At 41.5% G+C, this 18,233-nt stretch overlaps 1 protein-coding gene across 2 annotated transcripts in view; it reads left to right on the top strand.

Moving 5' to 3' along the window:
- The window catches only part of LOC147155590 (uncharacterized), a 144,172-nt gene that overhangs the window by 49,058 nt on the left and 76,881 nt on the right, over positions 1-18,233 (top strand). For both annotated transcript variants that reach the window (XR_015092119.1, XM_086066231.1), the window contains exon 6: positions 16,002-16,085. Coding sequence is in view for 1 of the 2 variants with exons in the window: in XM_086066231.1 (XP_085922357.1) it covers positions 16,002-16,085 (84 nt within the window). In the remaining variant the exon portion in view is untranslated. The remainder of the gene's footprint in view (positions 1-16,001; positions 16,086-18,233) is intronic.

The following is an 18,233-nucleotide window of genomic DNA, read 5'->3' as shown; positions in this document are numbered from 1 at the left end:
CATTGATGATGATGATGGTGACTCCGAGGTTGACGGCGAAGTTGGAAGCGTTGACGCGGCGGCTCCGATCACGTCGTAAAGCCTCACCGGCTAGCGATGCTAACGGCGGAAAACGAGCACTTCTGCACAGGCGGACGTTCAATCGGACGATGAAAAGTACCCCGAGTCCAATGCATATTCATCGGAGGAGTGGGTACAGTCTGATCACGAAGAAGACACTGGTTCTGGACTACGATGCCACCATGAATGGAGTGGATAAGATGGATCAGAACATCTCTTACCACCCGGTATAGGAACTGAAGGACATGAGGAAGCCAGACGTAACACCAGGTCACCGTATCATGATCCTGAGAGTAGACTTGATGACAACATGGCCAAACACACACTGCAGTATATACCTGCTTCTCCCCGGAAAAAAAGGCCGGCAAGAAAGTGCACGCGAAGGGGCAATCGCAGTGAAACTAATCTGTGGTGCAAATCCTGCTGCGTCCCCTTGCACGCAGGGGAGTTTTAAACAATATACCTCACAAAAAGAAAAACTGTGTCGTTGAAACATCCACACAATTGTAAATAGTACCACAGTTGCACACATTTGTAAATAGTTTGCCAAATTGTTTTGTCAAATTGTTACACTGTTGAATGTAAATAAACGTATTTTGCTATCAAAAAACACTTTTTCATTGTTGGTGGTAGTGTTTTACAGAAGTAAAGCACTGTGTAGGTGTTTGTGGCATCATTCATGGAAAAAAAAGGTGTCAAATTCACTCGAGTGCATGAAATAATATAGTTTCACAAAAAGCTTGATTTCTCCGTATTTTGGTCCAAAACATCGCATTTGGGGTGAAACTAACCTAACTAATGCCATCTCGCAGCAGAGAAATGACCTCAACACAAATGTTTCACACTCCTTTTTATAGTACAGTATATAATTTTATGAATTACTCTGAAATTAACTAAAATATACCGACATGTTTATATTTGGATAACATCCTTTTCCACTTTTATGTTAACAAAAGTATGAGCATTAGCATTTGCTAAACTTTGTATGCTCAATATCAGCTGCTAGCTCTGCTTAGTGCCTATGTCTGATTGCATTGAGTTAATTACTGAAATCATGCAATTAATTACGCTTGCAAATTTTAATGGACTGACAGCACTACTTTTTACATACATAGCCAATTATATACTTAGCCAAACTTAGCCAAGCTGATTCTGATTAGGTCACATCAGTTATCAAAACTTATCAGTGGTGAGATCTAGTGGCCAAAGCTTGCATTGTATAGTGAGGAGACTTTAATACTCGATGCAGGCCTTAAATGGGTGCAGGAGGCTAATATCAGCTCTTGCTCACATCAGCTGAGTCATCTCCTCTGTGTCCTTGTCTTATTAACCGATTTAAGGCTGATTAGATCAGTCTTGCGCAGACATGAACTGGCACACGCACACGCATAAGGCACCAAATTTGAATATCAAAATGGAATTGCTCCACCAGTGAAAACTAGATTAATTCAAAATGTTTGCATCAAGGTGTAGCTAAAACAGATGACCGTGCATATTTTTTTAATGCACCTTGCAGCGTTTTAAGCCATTTATGACATTAACTAATGCTCATGTTATGCAAACACACTTTTGCAAGTCAAAGCCACTTACGGCAAGCATACGTGATGCTCCCTTTCTCCTCCTTTGCCTTGATTTGACTTCATGAGATGATCAGCGAGCTATTGATTTTGCACTCTATATGATGAGCTGAAATGCGTATGGCATCTCCATAATAACATGCCACAATTCTGAAATGATGATGTTGCTGTGCCAGAGTGCTGTGCATGCCTGATTCTTTTAATTCTAAAGGACATGCCTCAAGAGTATTGGAGTTTAGCAGAATTTATGGGCATTGTTCACCTTGATACCACATTCCTACTGGTTGGTCAGTGCTTCACTAATGTACAGAAAATTTTAAACTAGCAAAATAAGTGGCACTGGTGACTAAAGTAACTGACCCGTGGTGTACATCATGCATGCTTGAGTTTTTACATCTTTTATATTTACCATAGAGTTGTAGTCAAGAATCAGTTTGAACCAGTTCAAAGCCAATACTGAGATCCAGTTAAGAACATAACCAAGGCATTTTAAAACTAAGACCAGGTTAGGGCTACAATAATTGAGGTAAAGGTGGGAATTCATTAACAGTATTCTGTATTCTCAGTAGCTGAAAATCAGCTAAATAGCTTTTATAAAGCCAATTACAAAATATTTTGTTGAGACAATGTCATGGAAAATTACATGTATTTTGTTTTTTTTATAGACCTAAACAAAAAAACAATCGATAATATATTTGACAGATATGGCATAAGAGGTTTAGCATATAAATGGATGAAAAATTATTCGGATAACGTGTATCAGTATTTGCAGTTCAACGACATACAAATCAAAACAATTGAAGATTATTCATGGGGTTCCCCAAGTGTCTGTTCTATATATATATGATATTTGCCGTGTCTCAAAACTACTTAAACATTTCTTAGGCTACGTTCACACTGCAGGTCTTAATGCTCAATTTCGATTTTTTGGGTGAAATCAGATTTTTTGGAGTAAGCGTTCACATTACCTATTAATTGCGACCTCAGTCTGTCTGCAGTGTGGACGTAGCAGAAGTAGATACAACGTCACTCACAACGCTGTGTTTGCGGAAGTAAATACGTATGATCCAGCCTGTCAGGGCCACGGACTTTTATAAGTCCGTCGCCGGGGCCCATATTTTTTCCATCTCATATCTACAGAGGAGTGATGCAGGAGGAGGTAGAAATTATATTTTGTGAAAATGAGGCAAGCCTGTTCGAGTGCCTCATCTCACGGAGACCTCTCCTTTTTTTCCTCCCTAACGATGACGTCACGTCATTGCCGCGCGTAACAAATGAGCCGTCTGCGTGGCTAAATTACTAATATCACCACCACAAATGTCATCTTTATACTTCATGTTTCAAGTGGGATTAAATTAAAGTCAAATGCCGATTCACGTACGTCTCCCAAGCCGTGCGGACCTAAATCAAACATAAATCAAGCTTAACGCCCCCGCCTGCGCGGAGCGCATATTGGACTTTTTTTTATGATGTCGAGGTCGGATATATGCGACCTGGCCGTTCAGACTGCGGTCGCGTTGCAAAAATTTGGATATGAATCCGATCTCGGACCCAGGTTCGATATGAAAAACGGAATTGAGCCGTTCAGACTGACATAAAAAAAGTCAGATACGGCCCAAAAATCCAATCTGGGTCGCATTTGCCTGCAGTGTGAACGTAGCCTTATTTGCCGATGTCACAACTTTCCACTGCTCTGGAGAAACTCTGAAACAGCTTCTGACTACTGTGGAAAATGAATTGAACACATAAAAAAATGATTTGACACTAACAAATTATCACTTAACTTAAACACAACAAAGGTTATAGGATTTGGCACTGGACAAATCAAACACCAGGTCAAAATTATGGTAAATTCAATTGAAAAAATTTATGAAAATACATTTCTTGGAGTAGTTAATGATAAAAACAAAATTATGCTGGAAATCATCTACAGATAATTCCAAAAGGAACATGTCAAACATTGTTGTGATCCTCTACACAACCAAAGATGTGCTGAATAAGAAGTCATTATACACATTATATTGCTCATTATTATTACCACACCTGACTTATTGTGTGGAAATATGGGGAAACACCTGCAAAACAAATACTCACCCTGTTTTCAAACTACAAAAAAAAGAGCAGTAATAATTAATAATTGGTCAAAATATAGAGCCATGGGCCTAACTGTATACAGAACCAACACATTCACTATTTATCAAATTAAATCACATTTTATGACCTATAAAATAGCACTAATAATGTACAAAGTACACAACAATCTACTCTGCCACAGTACTCAGAAGCCGTTTGAAATTAGAGAGTTGCTATGACTTAAGGGTTACAAGTGTCTACAAAACAAGAACAAATATTAAGCAAATGTGTGTTTCTGTAAGAGGTGTTCATTTGTGGAACAATTTTGGAACTGACCTAAAAAAGATGTCAATCACTTGCTGTGCTTAAAAACATGTTCAAAAGCAAAGTACAAAAAAATTACTTAAATCAGGCATGAGTCTGTAAAATTGCAGAAATATTGTTATTTTTTAGATGTAATAGTTTAAGTATAATGACAATTATATGGCGTGAGTATAAGTATATCATTTGTGTGTGGAGTAGAGAAACATGACCTGCCTTCGTCTCCTTGTCTCGTCATCTAACTAAACTAAATGTATTTGATAATATAAACAGGTAAATCACTGCAGTCGCCGTAGTTTTGGTCTTGACTGGTGTTGAGTATTGATTCTGTTTGCAGTCTGAGTCTAACACCAATTTCCAGACAAATACTGACCTGAGTACAACAACGCTATTGTCTGGAACAGAATCCTCTCACCATGTTAACTTCTCCCTTCTGTTGTCATGTCTTCCACCAGCAGAGTCTGCACTGGGGAGATGAAGATGCATCGGTGTTAATGAAAAGCCCTCCTAAACTCTCCTCCCTGCATGAATGTTTAAACATGCTTGTCATAACATTCATTCGCTCACACATGACAGCCAGCATCTGCAGCTGCCTTGCTCGCCCCTCAATATTTTATCACACCAGCCCTCCGAGCCCCCACACTGGCACAATGGCTGTGTGTTGAATTATTACAACTAAAAACAGATTGTGTTTGAGACCAACTGTCAGCACACATATTAATGGATTGAGCATGACACAACTCATAATAGCACAACTAGTCAGTTTTAAATATAAACAAGGGCGAGGTAGGCCAAATAAAGAAAATGTGTTTGCACATAGGGGGGAAGTAAATCTGTAATGGTGTGACACAATCAACAAGCAATTTGGAACACCTCAAAATTCTAATGTTATTTTAGGGGAAAATCGGCCTCTAAGGTCTTCAAAACATTTTTTACAACACCAAAATATGAGCTACTATTATGCATGCGGTTTTATGTGTCAGAGGTCAAATCATGTTATTAAAAAAATGACCTGTGCAGTTTGTTTTTGTTTTGGGGGGTTTCCTATGGTAACAGTGGATCGTGGAATGAACCGTTCTTATGCATGACTTGTGACTTTGATTTGTCATTAAAGTCACTGTCTGTTATCTTTCAAATAAATACCATAGCACACAACCATACATTTTTATGGGCCCATCCTCGAAATTAGTTGAATGAGTTGAAGTTGGATCTTTATCGTCAGGTGCAAGTACAGAGCAACAAAACTGACTTAACAGGCTCACCCCGTTCAAAAAACATGAACAACAATGACCAACGGAGGGAGACGGGACAGAAAGGCCTGTCAATACTCACTTTGCAGCACCCAGAGATCTTGGATAAGAAGGGAAGACATGAGGGACAGGGAGGGAAAAAAAAGTCAAGGCTCGAGCCATGTACCCAAAGGGGAGCATAGTTGGAACCTGGAAAAACACACACACACACATATTCCACACATAGACATTACAACATTTGATTCTTCTTCTCCTTCTTCTCCTCCTTCTTCTTTTTCTTCTGTGAGGAGTGGGAGGGATAGAGAGAGAGAGAGAAGTGCGGAATTTTGAGCGTTTTTTGGTGCTTTTTCTGGTACTTTTTTCATCTTTTTTTGATATTATGTGTAATAGTTTTTTTTCTTTATCTTGTAGTTATTTTTTGTAAAACTTAGTGGTTAGTGTTGGTGGGGTTTTTTTTCGGTGGTGGACCGGCATCGCCGGTAGGCAACATGCCGGTGGCGGAAACGCCCGCTGCCGAGTTCGAGCGTCTCACTCGCCGGCACGCAGTTAAGCTGTTGCCGGCAGTGGGCTGCTCGGTGGAGGAGGCAGGACTGGCCGTGGGGAAGGTGGTGGGATACAGTAGTATTAAATCTGCGTCCCGAATGAATGGAGCGATCGTTATCTTCCTTGATGACACTAACAAGGTGGGCCAGGTGGTTGAGAGCGGTGTTGTGATTAGTGACACCTTTACTCCCGTTCTCCCCCTCGTAAGCCCTGCAAGAAAGGTAACGATCTCGAATGCTCCGCCGTTTATTAAAAACGAGGTGCTCGCTAAAGAACTGTCGAGATTTGGTCAACTCGTTTCACCGATAAAAATGGTGTCTTTGGGCTGCAAGTCACCGCAGCTTAAGCATGTTGTGTGTCACCGGAGACAGGTGCACATGGTGCTTAAAGACACGACGGGCGAGCTGAAACTGACATGCACTTTTAAAGTTGATAATTTTCCGTATATGGTGTTTGTTTCTACTGAACACATGAAGTGTTTTGGGTGCGGTGCGGAGGGGCACCTAGTTCGCTCCTGTCCGGAGTGGAGGGCGTCCGCTCCTGCCTCGGGCGGGAGCGCCCCCGCACCCGGGGATGCGGCGGTGGCCGAAGGGGCGCCGCAGCCCACGGAGCCGGGGGATGCGGCGGTGGCCGAAGGGGCGCCGCAGCCCACGGAGCCGGTGGATTCGGCGGCACCGGAGGCTCCGGTGTTGGCCGGTCCGTCGGCTCCGGTCGCCCCGGTGACGGCGGGGTTGGCGGATTCGGTTGATACGGTGCCGGTGGTGGGCGGTGCCGCGGAGGGGTTGACAGGAGCCGGCGGTGGCCCGCCACTGCCACAAACCGATAACGTAATACAGGAATCGATAAAAGAATAAAGGGGAGCAAACGCCGTCATTCTACGACCGTGTGAAAATGTCTTTGTGAATGAAAACATGGCTGATGTGGGCGATGAGGCAATGTCTGATGATGACACACTGAAAGTGTCGCAAAAGAGAAAACTTACTGTTCTTGTGAAAGGTATTGTTAAAAATATAAAAACGACTGAAAATGAATGTGATTTTACACAGGATGACAACGTATGTACCCTACTCTGTCGAAATGATTAAGAGGTTTCTTGAAGATACAAAAGGGGTACGGCAAACCGCCGTATCCGAGCATTTTCCCGATCTCAGGCTTTTTATTAAGTCCGCAAAGCCTCTTTCACGAAGGCTTGGGGAAGTGCTCACCGACCAAGAAATTTATCGGCTCAGAAAGAGCATAGCGAAAGCCAAAGATGAATTGCACAATGATGAAATTGGTGATTAATCTCCTTTTATTGTTTTTTTTGTCATTGCTGTGTTGTCCTAATGGGTCGCTATTTATTTTCCCATTTATGTGTGATTTTAATATGGGAACTCTGAACGTGAATGGTGCCCGGGCTGATTTCAAAAGAGCTGCTCTTTTTAAGATGATGGAATTGAATGGACTGAATGTGTTGTTTCTTCAAGAAACGCACAGCACTGACAACAATGTGTGTGAATGGAAAATAGATTTTAAGGGGGAGGTAATTCTGAGCCATGGTTCCAGTGCCAGTGGTGGAGTTGGTATTTTATTAGCTCAGAATTTTTTGCCGGCTTCCTTTAGTGTAGAGGAATTTATTCCAGGTTTTTTACTAAAAGTTATAGCTTTCTATGAAAATGTTAAGTTAGTATTTTTAAACGCCTATGCTCCAACCAGAGGGTTGGAGAGGATCACGCTTTTGGATAAGTTAGGTGATGCTCTTAAAGCGTGTCGTGGTGATTTCGTGTTTTTAGGCGGTGATTTTAATTGCACTGAAAATCCCGCTCTGGACAGGAATCATCCTGAGCCACACCCTGGGTCGTCTCACAGACTCAGACAGCTCATTAAAGACCACGAGCTGTCTGACCTATGGAGAGTTTTTCATCATGACACACGACAGTACACATGGAGCCATAAGTATGAGAATTATTTATCCCTCGCCAGACTTGATCGCTTTTACTGTTTTAGTCACCTTTTGAATATTTTTAAAAGGTGCTCGATTCGGCCTGTTGGTTTTAGCGATCATTTTCTTGTGTCTTGTTCCGTTTTTATTCAGAACATTCGCTTATTGGCATTTTAACACAGCTCTTTTGAATAATCAGGTTTTTAAAACAGCTTTTAAGTTTTTTGGGTTATCCCACAGAGAGAGCAGACCCAATTTTCCCACCATCCAGCAATGGTGGGATTACGGAAAAACTCAGACCAGACAACTGTGCCAGAATTTCACTCGCTTTGCCACGGGTGAGTTGACCCGGACTGTAAGGGGTCTGGAGAGACAGGTAGAGGAGTTACAGTCTTTAGCTGCTTCTACTGGAAATCGAGGGCTTTTAGACTCCCTCAAATCCAAACAGTCGGCGCTGGCCAGCTTGCTCGGGGTTTCTGCACAGGGGGCGCTGGTCAGGTCGCGTTTTATGAACATCTCGCAGATGGATGCCCCCTCTCAGTTTTTCTTTGGGCTTGAGAAGAAAAATGGACAAAGGAAGATCATTCATTGCTTACGCACGGGTAGCCGTTCTGAAGTCTCAGATTCTTCTGGGATTAGGAAATATGCTGCCGGTTTCTACAGAGACCTTTATAGGAATGAGTGGTCAAGTAATCCAGAGACACACAGCAAATTTTTAAGCGGTCTCCCTCAGGTGAGCCAGGAGCAAACCCCCCAGTTGGCGGCACCGGTGAGGCTCGAGGAGCTGGAAGCTGCCCTGGGGAGCCTGCAGTGTGGCAAGGCTCCTGGCATTGACGGCCTTTCGGTGGATTTTTACAAGTCCTTCTGGCCGATTGTCGGACCAGACTTGCTTGCCGTGATGAACGACAGCATCAAAAATGGGAAACTCCCGTTGAGCTGCAGGAGGGCCATCATCACCCTGCTACCAAAGAAGGGAGACCTGCAGGACATTAAGAACTGGTGGCCTGTGTCCTTGCTGTGCTCCGATTACAAGATCTTGTCCAAAGCGCCGGCCCTTAGGCTGCGAGGGGTGATGTCGTCCATCATCCACCCTGATCAGACCTATTGCGTGCCGGGCAGGCTCATTAATGATAATGTCAATCTAATTCGGGATTATTTGGAACTCTGCAATTCCTTGGCTATTGGGACTGGTCTCATTTCCATAGACCAGGAAAAGGCTTTTGACAGGGTTGAACACCAGTACCTGTGGCAAACCATGGGTGCCTTTGGTTTCGGCCCTGACTTCATAGCCATGATCCGGGTGTTTTATTGTGATATTGAGAGTGTTCTTAAAATAAATGGTGGTCTGAGTGGCCCCTTCGACGTCCGGAGAGGGGTGAGGCAGGGCTGCTCTCTCTCTGGGATGCTTTATTCTCTGTCCATAGAGCCTCTGCTCCACAAGTTAAGGGAAACTTTAAACGGTGTGTACATCCCACAGTGTTGTATGTCTTTCAAACTGTCTGCCTATGCCGACGATGTAGTGGTTTTAACTAAGTCACAAGAGGACATTGATACGTTAAGAAAAGTTGTGACAGAGTTTGGTTTTATTTCATCTTCGCGAGTGAACTGGGGGTAGAGCGAGGCTCTCATGGTGGGAGAGGGGCTGAAGGACAAGCTCAAATTGCCGGGCGAACTGGAATGGAAAATTGGGGGTTTTAAATATCTGGGCATTTTTTTGGGGGATGAGACCTACAAAAAGAAAAACTGGGATAATGTGTTGGTTTTAACGGTGGAAATGGTTGCTGCCAAAAATGTCCCTCATCGTCAACAATTTAGTTTCGTCTTCCTTGTGGCACAAACTAATGGTCTTGGACCCTCCAGCCTCTCTCCTGGAAGAGTTGCAGCGCATTTTAATTTATTTATTTTGGGGGGGCAGGAGGCACTGGGTTCCACAGAGCATCCTTTTCCTCCCTAAAGAAGAGAGTGGGCAGGGCTTGGTGCATTTGGCCAGCAGGGGCGCTGCTTTTAGACTCCAGTTTATACAAAGGCTCCTGACTGGCCCCAAGGATGTTTTGTGGAGACCATTAGCCCGATGCACCCTGCAGCGTTTAGGTTTATGTGGGCTGGATTTTAGTTTGTTTTTAATGGACTTGTCTCGCATGAGCACAGCTTCTCTGCCTTGTTTTTATCGGAGTGCTTTCAAAGTCTGGAACTTCCTGAAAAAACAGCGGGCGGAGCAGGCCGACTCACTGTACTGGCTCATGCAAGAACCTGTCCTACAGGGAACCCTACTGGACTACCCTAGCTGGGGGGGAGCGACTCTGTCCAAAACCCTTCAAGCTGCAGGGGTCGCAACGCTTGGCAGAGTGGTGGAGCTGACCGGTCCCAGTCTCGAAGACCCCGCTCCGCTGGCCTCCATTCTGGGGCTACATTCCTTGAGGGTCGTCAACCAGCTGCTGAACCACTGGAAAAGAAGACTGGCTGGACATGAGCGCTCCCTCCTCAGTCTGTATGGCAGTGGTTCCCTAACTCCAAACCCGGAGGACGGCTTCCCCCACATCGGCCTGATCCCAGACTTGGGTGACTGTGGCAGTCCCCTGCTGGAGAACATTCCAGCAGTTCCGTTGGGAGCCGCGTCCGGAATTTTTTTTTACCGAACAATGGTCAAGACCTTACACAAAAACAAACTTAACGGACGCTTGGACACTCCATGGAGGAGAGTTATAGACGATAAACTGAAGCCAGCTTGGGGCACCTTATGCAAGGCCCCAGTGGTCAAGAAACACGGCGATGTTCAGTGGCGGATCCTCCACGGCATCGTGGCCGTGAACTCCTATATATCCGCGATAAATCCAGCCGTTGCGGATACCTGCCCCTTCTGTGGACACAGGGAAACAGTATTTCACTGTTTCTATCAGTGCGAGCGTTTGCAATCTGTTTTTGATTTAGTTGATAGGGTTTTTAATCAATGTAATGTAGTTTTTCACAAGCACTCTTTTATTTATGGTTTTAACCACAATGGCCAGATCAAGAAGGAAAGCCGGGTTTTAAACTTTGTTTTGAGCCAGGCTAAGATGGGTGTGTGGTTGTCCCGAAAAAGGAAAGTTGAAGATGGGGCAGAAGTTGATCCCACGGTTCTGTGTAAAAAGTTGATAAAGTCCAGACTCTTTATTGATTTTAGTTTTTACAAGAGAGCAGGAGATTTGGATAGGTTTTGTGACATGTGGACTGTTAACGGGGCACTGTGCGACGTGAATGAACAGGCGCTATGTTTTAGTGATGTTTTGATGTAAAAGCTTTTGTATTTTTTTATCTATTTATTTAATTGCTCTTGCCGAGCTGTATGTTAGGAAAAGAATGTCAATAAGAGCGGCAAATAAATGTATTTTTTCAAAATCAAAAAAAAATCTTCTTCTTCTTCTTCTTCTTCTTCTTCTTCTTATTATTATTATTATTATTATTATCATTATCATTATTATTATTACTGTTAGGAGTAGTAGGAGTATGAAAAACAATAGGCTAACTTGACTAAGTCGACCACCAAATTTACTGCCTGGAAACGGGTGCAGAGCGATTACTCGAGTATACGGTGGAATAATTGAAAGGATAATCAATTCTAAAAAGATTTGTTAGTGACAGCTCTGGTTATTATTAATGATATTGACGTATGTAAAGACACTGATCATGTTAAAAAATCCCAGATAAATACCAATATGCAGCACTTTAAATATTGACCATTGTTCAAGTGATCATGAGTACAACATTCTTAGAAGATGCCCCATCACTGGTGAACTATTTTCAAAACTGGCATGCAGGGTCTCATATGGTCCTCGGAGGCTATCTGGTGCCCACGGGCATCATGTTGGTGACCCTGCTTGTACAAAATATGCTGTTCAGAAGTTTTATAAAATGTCGGTTTAGCAGTTGTGACCTTGGTGTCTGACAGCATGGAATTCACCATGGTAACGGTTGGTTGGCAACCCTCCCAACATCCCTGCACCACCTTTCATCACTCCCCTCTACTTCTTACTGACTCACTGCCAATTTGATTGGATGCACAATTGAAATGTCATGCCTCAGTAACACACACACGCACACTCACCAAACTAACCAGACGGAAACATTGGGGTGAAAGAACAGGGCACATCAAACGATCCAAAATGGGAGAAACCTGAGACAAAAGTAATGCCGGAAAATGGTTACGGGTCTCTTCTAGCCATGGGTTTGACTGTTTTCTAGCAAGAAATGGGTCCAATCTGAATATGTTTGAATCACAGTTAGCAGGTTAACATGTTGTGGCGGAGCTATGCTCAGAGCGTCAATGTCGAGAGGCCTCTCATAGATGCTGAAAGCAGAATCAAATGAATATCAATGTAGAACCAATTACCTCAGGGAAATGCTGTCTGTAGGTTAGCTTTGCAAGTGCACATGGCTCACCTTTAGCAAAGTGGAAGCAGACAGCACAGATGTATATTCGTTTTTATCCCCACTAACAAGCCTGTCTTCCCAGCTAAAATAGAAATGTCCAGGAGACATGTCTTCCCCCCTCCTCACCTCATTTCACCTAGATACACACTGCTTAAAAAATATGAATTATGGAGGGAACGTCTGATGCAATTTTTAAGAATTCAAATACAAAAGTGGGTTTAAAATTTGAGGCATATCTGAGAGGTGAAAATGATGAATATGCTACAAATGCACATTAGAAATATTCAAACCAGCCCTGCGATTGACTGGCAACCTGCACAAAAGTCAAATTGATAGACTCAAGCTTAATCCTTAAACAGTACGGAAGTGTGGAATTGCCGTCGTCGAGTAAACATTGTTGACTGGCAAATAAGTTTGAATGTATTTGCAAATACGTACTTTAAACATATTTGCTAGTATCTTGAACGTACTGGTAGGCTAAATGCAAAAAAAATACCTTTTTCCCCCATTAAAGCCACGGGGTATTGACTTGCGAATTTGCGTACCCCGTGGCATTATGGGAAAAACCATTGAACGGAAATCATGCACTGCAGACATAGTAATAAATCATAAAAATGACCAATTAGCAGTATCTACTTACCTAATTTCCGAATATATTGGTATAATGTAGGCCAAATGCGGAAAAACATACTTTTTGTTGTTGTTGAAATGTATTTGCAAATACGTCTAAACATATTTTCAAGTACATTCAAACGTATTTGCAAGTACATTTAAGAGTACATGTAGATACGTTTGAATGTATTCGCCAGTCACAAATATTTACTCTACATTGCCAGTTCCACTCTTCCGTAAAACAGGATAGGCTTTGGAAAGTGAGTGAGTGAATACTTGTCTATAATATAATTTATTAGAAACAGCAGCAGGTCTGTAATGCTTCAAGACCAAAAGGTTGTAGGATTTCAGTTGTTTCATGATGTAGACTAAGATAAATACATTTGGACTAATAATTGTCTGGGAGATACTAGTCTGCTCCTCTCTGATTTATGACTTGTAGGCCATGCCTGTAAAATATATATATATTTTATGTGTGTGCGCAAAATGTAATGTTTAGAAAAAAATCATTATTTTTTTTTTTGCTTTAATTGAGGTTGTAAAAGCTGTTGTTCTATACTGATGTTTAACCAGCTTAGCTGGTCTCCTCCACTGCTGATCTGCATAAGTGACCGGGCCTCTTTCAAAGCCACTAGCTCCTTAAAGCTCCTTCTAAATCAGTGTTAAAGCCATGATAATAGACCCCTCTGACCAATTGATTGGCCTTCATATGTTTACAGCTCACTTTAATTGCTTCAAAAATACCGTTTATCAGGCACGCGCATCTGCGCACACATGACTGCGAGTGTGCAAATGTGTCTGTCCATCGACAAAAAGGCCCATTGATTTATCAGCTTCGGGATTTGTCCCGTTCACTGTACATAAAAATCCCCGCGTACGTGCCGCTCAAAATGGGAAATGGCCCCATCGATTCCCTTAAGTTGGAGCCCAAATGCTAAAGATTTTTGGATAAGCTTTCTCATTACTTAAGCTGAAATCAATAAGGGGAGCATGGGTCTAATGAATGAACGGGCCACAGATCAGATGGGGTGTGCTCATCCCTGGCCTGTCCTGGTCGATCTGTGTGCATGCATGTGTGTCTGTGTGCATACGTGCAAGCTTGAGGGGAACCTGCTTTTCTGATCACCAATCAGAAAAATCCACATCCACCTGCCTCTTTATGTCTTATTTAGTTTTTGCTCAATTAACCCCATAAAGTGTGGTGAGCCTCACGTCACTCTAACTTGGGTGAAACACAGCCCGATGATAAACTGCATTTTGCTTTAAATCTAGATCAGGGGTCACCAATTTTTTTGAAACCGAGATTGGGAACTGATTAATGCGAAGGCGACCAGTTTGATGCACACTTCTGAAATAAGAAATGTGTTCAAATGATTTTTTATAAGGGTATTATTATAGCCTGACCTATTTGATCTATTAAAGTAGTCAAAAATCAGTCCAAAAAAAGGCTGATTTGTATTTATTAATTTATTGGTGTAAATATTATATCTGATGTTGTTCACCCTCCCTCCCCAAATAAAAAAAAAATATGCGTGAATTCAAGCTTTTTGGCAACTTTTCTCTCTTTTGTAAAGTAAAAAAAAACTAAAGGACATAGTATTGTAAAACAATCAACTGTTCTGCCTCTACTTCACATCTTTATTGATGTAAACGATAAATGTTAATTTATTTGTTAGATTTTTTTATTTTATTTTATTTTTGTCGGAATTTTGTGCTGCCGAATGTCAGAATTTGCACATCCGGCAAAAATAAATAAAAATCTATGATGGTCGGGCTGTAGATATTATATGTTATAATATAATCAGAGGTGGGGAATTTGTAAATTTTGCTTGGTCCGTCATTCGTCATTCGTCATCGCCTTGGGCACTCTTCCGTCATCGTCATGCCATAATTTTTTTCAGGCTGAACGCAACTGTATAATCGTCAGTCCGGCATTTTATTTTAACAAAACTTCCATCATCACTTTGTCACTGCTATTTTAGGACCGACAGACAGAGGTGGGCTTTCTGTTAGTACACTGACGGACTGTCTGTCAGTCGGTCATTCACCAATTCTCAACAAAACGTGCATCCGGCGGCAGTGACGTACTGAAAGGTCCGTCTGTACTTTACTGTCTTTTTTTTTTTTTTTTTAAGTGGAAGTCAAACTCAAACGTTTCTTGACAATAATATGTTATACGTGACTTCACTAGTCTAAATATGGCATTCTGATTAATAATACATTTGTGGAATATGAGTTATACAGCAAAATCCAGACGTTTTTATTCATCTCGGGGGGCAGCCATTTTGCCACTTGCTGTCGACTGAAGATGACATCACAGTTGCTCAGGGCTCAAGCAACGACCAATCACAGCTCATCTGTTTTCTAAAGCTGAGCTGTGATTGGTTGTTATCTGAGACCTCAGCAACTGTGATGTAATTTTCACTCGACAGCAAGTGGCAAAATGGCCACCTTCTGATATTGATAAAAATTGCTAGATGTTGCTGCTTATCTCATATTCCATTAACACAATATTATCTAGAATACCATAGTTAGACTAGTGGAGCTGCATAGAACACATTACTATATTGTAAAATAATATGTAATATGTTTTGTGATTCATAAGCAAAACGGGCGCCCATCAGTGATTGACTGATGGACCTTCCACTAGTAATCTGGTTGTCGTTAGCAATTAATGGTATTCATTTATGTGAAGACACTGATCATGTTAATAATTTCTCATAATTAGAAAACAGACAAATCTATATGCAACATATGTGTCAGTGTTCACATTTTTCAAATGATCACTGGAATACTTCAGCATTCCTGGGAAATCACAATTGTCCCATCACTTGTGAGTTACTACTTATGTGGCACTTGGGGGCCCACAGGTACCACATTGGTGACACCTGATCTAGATTGACACATTTATTACGTTTTCCCGCTTTCTTTAGCATTGGGAAGTGGACTTTTTATTTTTCAATATTATCACAGAACATATCATGGAGACCTTCCTATTAGAAAAAAGTCATATCATTAGTGCTTTTTGAAATATTCCATGATATAAATACATTCGATTTTTCATGCTCTATATTATTTTTTTGTAGTTCAATTATTTGATGTTTTTTGACATTTAAATGAGTTTTTGCCGGAAGCAGTATTTAGACCTTAATGAAAAACTGATATCTTTGTAGAAGATTTCGTGCAGGGGGTTTACTTTCCTGCTCTCAAAGTGCAATATGTTGGTTTTGCATGCAGTTGGAGCTCAGCAGAAGGCAGACGGAGCAACAAAGTTTCGAGCTGTCATTGTATCAACAGAAAGAAGAGATTCTTCTTTACAAGGTAAAAACTAAATAAGAAATCTACTGCGTTGATGTGCAGCACTGTTTTCTTGACACTCAATAAGCTGCTGTCCAACAACACTTGTTGGCCAGAAAGTGTAAAATGAAAATTCATCATCAGGCCTCATCTAGCATCACACGCACCCATTTCCCCATTGGGGTCAATCAATTGTGATCTTATCTTTCCACTCTTTTTCTGGGAGAGGGTTTAAAATTAGCTTGGAGTGAAGATAAGACACAAAATAAAATGACTCCACACTGCCAGCATCTACACATTGGGTAAATTAATCCCCTGAAAGGAGACACGGCACACACACTAAAGACTTTGCCCCACATTTCATCTATTCAACATAATAATAAACCCTAAGTCATCGCGAGGAAATCTCTGAAGTCTCTGGCCAACTTCATTCACTCAACATATTTTTGTGGTTTGGCCACCGTATGAAATTCCCTTTATTAATTGATTTAAAGTTGACAGCTGCGCTACTTGATTAATGATATAGCTGACATCGGTTGCCAGCTGTTGAAAAGCTTCACGGATAAATTAGCCATACTTTAATACATTAAATTAGCAAGAAGGAGAATTATTTTTCTTTTTGACTCTCCCTTGTTAGGTATGAAAGCACACATTATACCAGCTAGTAAGATAGTCAAGATGATGTAATAAACACACCTATAAGTGCACTCACTGGACAACTCCGAATAGTATCATTAGCGCTGGTGTTAAACCTTACACAATTAGTTCTTCTTTACATGCAAGTGTGCTAGCAGCATGATTGAAAAGTTGACGGTACAACTACATCCCAAAACTTATTCATGACCCCTGCATGTTGTCCAAATATCTCAAATCATCGCAATTTTCAAACAGTAAACTCTGTGTCCTGTCTTTTAAGCTCATAAATATGGAAAGCAAAAGATGATGAGATTCATGGACAAGAAAGGAATCAAAATCTATTGTTGCGTGTCCTTTTCCCCGTGTAAAGTTTGGATTAAATGTCACACATTAGCATGTGAACTTTTAAATGAGCTTGTTTGCTCTCAGTGGGGTGGAGCATGTAAATACCTTGAGTATGGAATATGGGGTTGCTGAGCAGGGACTGGGGCGGGTGACTGGAAATGGGAAGAACTGCGTTACACTACCAATTAGGACATGTCATTCTGATGGCTGATAATTGATAGGGACTGTCAAAAGGGGTCTTGTCTGGAGGGGACTAAACAGTTTTTGTCCCCCCCTTCACGGCACTTAGTATACATGTATTTAGTTCCCTGGTTTTGTTCAGTCTTTGTTGGATCATTGTCGCTGTCACCACTGGTGTTTTGTTGTTACTTTGATTTTTGGTCTTTTCAGATCTTTGTTGGTTTTTTTTGTGTTAGTTTGGTGCAACATCTACATAGGTGAATAGAGGCTCATTTCCAGGTACAAGTTGTTTTCTCCATGCATCAGAAGGCTAATAGATACTAGAGAAAACCCTTGTGCAATAATGTTCGCAAAGGCTATATCATGTGAGAAATTGCCAAGAAACATCTAATTGCCTGGGTGACCCCAAATAAATAGCATTACTGTTTATGTTAATGTAACACTCTATTACGATTCCAAATATGTCATGCTACCAACTTATCAGCCGTGGATAACGTTGGCTTGTTTACAATGCTAATGCTAGGTTAATATTGCTAGTGTGGCCATTTTGTTGAAGGTATAGTTGTTCTCTGTAAATATTTATCATGACTATGCACATTCATAATCGCATGCCATTTATAAATGGCCATGTTCGAGAATCATGCATGTGCACATAAATGTGGGTGAAGGTGGCGGTAGGGGCGTGGCTTTTGTAAGATACTCATTTACGTATAACACGTTCTTTAAGCCATGGTTGTTTTCTAAAGTGCTTTATCAGTAAAGTAACTTTCACTTAATCCACTTGACATTCTGTGGTGCATTGAAGCGACAGTGATACGGAGTATTTCCTGTTATGGCTCGTCATATATGTATTCCTTTTACATAGTGCCCCCTAGTGTTCAGACTGCAAGACACAACGTAACTGAAAAGCCTTTTGTTGCAGGCTTCATTTAAGTGAAATTTGTGACAAGCCTGTTAGGAAAACATTCATTTGGATGTGAAAATGTCAGCAATGACAAGTTGTTACTATAT

This window comes from Leptonotus elevatus, chromosome 21 (genome assembly GCF_054856555.1).
Source record: "Leptonotus elevatus isolate MCC_2025b chromosome 21, RoL_Lele_1.0, whole genome shotgun sequence".
In the NCBI taxonomy this organism is placed as follows: Eukaryota; Metazoa; Chordata; class Actinopteri; order Syngnathiformes; family Syngnathidae; genus Leptonotus; species Leptonotus elevatus.
This window is presented reverse-complemented; position numbering and strand designations above follow the sequence as displayed.